The sequence below is a fragment of the Gracilinanus agilis genome, chromosome 6, assembly GCF_016433145.1.
Source record: "Gracilinanus agilis isolate LMUSP501 chromosome 6, AgileGrace, whole genome shotgun sequence".
Classification (NCBI taxonomy): Eukaryota; Metazoa; Chordata; class Mammalia; order Didelphimorphia; family Didelphidae; genus Gracilinanus; species Gracilinanus agilis.
Genome location: NC_058135.1, coordinates 274,976,230 through 274,979,167, shown reverse-complemented (window position 1 = coordinate 274,979,167; position 2,938 = coordinate 274,976,230). Strand labels below are relative to the sequence as shown.

The 2,938-nt window shown below is 31.3% G+C and overlaps 1 protein-coding gene across 1 annotated transcript; it reads right to left on the bottom strand.

The window, feature by feature from the left end:
- Positions 1-682: 682 nt before the first annotated feature.
- LOC123251691 (olfactory receptor 5D18-like) lies at positions 683-1,627 on the bottom strand. Its single transcript, XM_044681002.1, has one exon. The coding sequence runs from the start codon at positions 1,625-1,627 to the stop codon at positions 683-685; it is 945 nt and encodes a 314-aa protein (XP_044536937.1).
- Between the last annotated feature and the right edge of the window lie 1,311 nt (positions 1,628-2,938).

The following is a 2,938-nucleotide window of genomic DNA, read 5'->3' as shown; positions in this document are numbered from 1 at the left end:
TGGCTAAAAAGGTTACATCTTCTTATTTCAAGATCCCTTTAGATTTCCATAACACACATACACACACACACACACACACACACACACACACACACACTCACACATTTTGCTGAGAACATCATACATATAATGCATATATGTCTTCCTAGGGTTCTCTAGGTCTCTCTCTCACCTTGTTTGACTCCATTCCATGGGGCCAGACACCTAGGAAGGTACAGAATGTGCTTTTCTCACTGCCTTACCAAAACAAATCTGTCATAACCACAATTCAGTAAATACCTTCAAAGTCAGACCTCATTTTTTCATTCTTTCTTTCTCATAGTTTAGTGAAATGACAAGGTCACTGAGAGAAAACCAATATTCAGTTTTGTGAAATGAATACATTTATTTTACCCCCAAATTTTTGAAGATCAACTTTTGTCTAAGGCTGGATTTATCCTATTAAGCTACGTATAAAATATTTAATTTTGAATGTGGCTATTTACTTGTTTTGTTTTTTAACTTTTTTTTTCATGCTACATATAATTTCCTCTTCCTTTATTTATAAGTGTATGGATCTCTTATGAATACTTTTAATACCCAAGTGGTGGACACTGTGAAGGAATGAATATACTAAGTAAATGTCTCCACTAATTATCAAAAAATATGAAAACTAGGAGATGAATTATAAATACTAATATTATTAGTGAGAAAATATTTTGATATCCATTAATTTCTTGATAGATTCTTTCACATCTTTGTTTCGCAAACTGTATATTAAAGGGTTCAGCATAGGGATCACTACTGTATAAAATACAGTGTTTATTCTGACTAGAAGCCAAGAGCTTTTTGAACTGGGCAAACAGTAGAGGAAGAGTATGGTTCCAAAGAAGATGGTAACACCTATCAGATGGGAGGCACAAGTAGAAAAGGCTTTATATCTCCCACTAACTGACTGCATTTTCAGGACAGTGATAAAAATTAAAAGATAGGATGTGAGTACAATAATGAGGGTGGAAAATGTGTTAAAATTAGCAAGGACAAAAAAGATTAGCTCTGTAACATGCTTATCAGAAATGGAGGCAGAAAGGATAGCAGAATATTCACAGAGAAAATTATTAATGATGTTGGTCCCAGAAAATGACAATATAAGGAGAGAGTAGATGAATATGAGAGAAGAAATTAGGCCCCATGCATATACTCCTGTCAGAATGAGGACACAGCGTTTGTGGGACATGACAACTATATAAAGCAAGGGATTGCAAATTGCCACAAAGCGGTCATAGGCCATTGCTGCCAATAAGAATGCCTCTGTCACCACACAAATGGCAGCAAACGAATACTGTATGATACAAGGAGCAAAAGAGATGGTTCTGTCTTCCACAACCAAGACTTGTAATAATTTGGGTGTAATCACAGTAGAGTAACAGAAATCTAAAAAAGATAAGTGACTAAGGAAAAAATACATGGGGGTATGGAGTTTGGGGTTGATCCTGATGATCACAATCATGCCCAAGTTTCCTACTACAGTGATCATATATATCATCAAGAATACCAAGAACAGAGGGATCTGGAGCTCTGGGTAATCAGAGAATCCTAGAAGGATGAAGATGATGGCATCACTCTGATTGCGGTCAGCATTTCTCATGGTTCCTACTGGAGAAAATTGCAGAATACAAGATTAGTAAAATTGTAATATATCTCAGTACCTACAAGGTAAGCATTTATAAAGCACTTACTAGATTACAGGTAGAGTCCTTAGTGTTTAAGACACAAACTAAGACAAATAGTTTTAAGACAAATAGTGAGTTCAGAGAACTCACAATATAAAGGGACAATTGATATCTAACCACCTTTTTTACAAATAAACCATATCCTGAATAAATTGGTGGGAAAATCTCCCAAATGAAGACACTAGAATTCATTAAGATTCATGGAGATTTTTGTAATATAAATTATAAATATATGTATATTTTTATATTATATGTAAGTAAATAAAAACATAATATATAATAAATGCATGTATAGTACATTTATATAATATATGTAATGTAAATATACATTATATATTGCAATGGCAATATTTGTTACAATGACAATCACATGACATCACAATGACAATTACATACATATACATTACAATAACAATGACAATAAATATATATATGTATATATTTATATATATATATATATATATATATATATTCTTTCATACTTGAAGTTAACCAAGGAAAGAAGGAAAGAAGTCAGAGATTAGTTTTTGAAGATTTTCAAGGTGGAAGAGGACTCAGTGTTTCTAAAAGCATCCCATATGATTTGGGTAGCTTTAATGGGATGAAGCCTAAATATATATTAAATATATATTTTTTTCTCTGTATTTCTACCTATCACTTCTATTTCTTTCTGTGACTAATATCTATTCCATATGATTTCCTTAAAGTACACATTTTATCTTGTGTCTTCCATACATATGTATATTGTATTTGCACATTAATTGCCTTTTGTATTTTTAAAATAATACTAATTAGACTATAACATATATTTTTAGTTTTAGATACAATATTCCTCTAAAAAATTAATCAAATTTAACTTTAACTCATCTTGATTTTTAACATTTCTAATATTTCTCAGGGTATTCTACTATACCTTTGTATTAGTCTTCTATTACCTTTTCCCTTTAATTTCAGGATTTTGATGATTTCTTTGTACATTTTTCTGTTTTTTTTTAAATTTTAATGGTGACTATTTGTATTATTTTCTTTCATTTCAAGATTCATATTATTCTTATGCCAGCATTCTCTTCAAGATTATATTCCTTAGCGTACTACCTGCTCTTCTTCTGATTGATGTGTACCCTTTGAAGTCTTCTTTGCCCAATTCATACATTCCTTTTAGACTCTTAAGTCTTAACTTTCTTTTTTAACGTAGCCTAATAATAATGCCACAATTTATCTACTTT

Coding starts and splice junctions, on each gene's coding strand:
- LOC123251691 (XM_044681002.1), bottom strand. CDS start 1,627: ATGAGAAATGCTGACCGCAATCAGAGTGATGCCATCATCTTCATCCTT.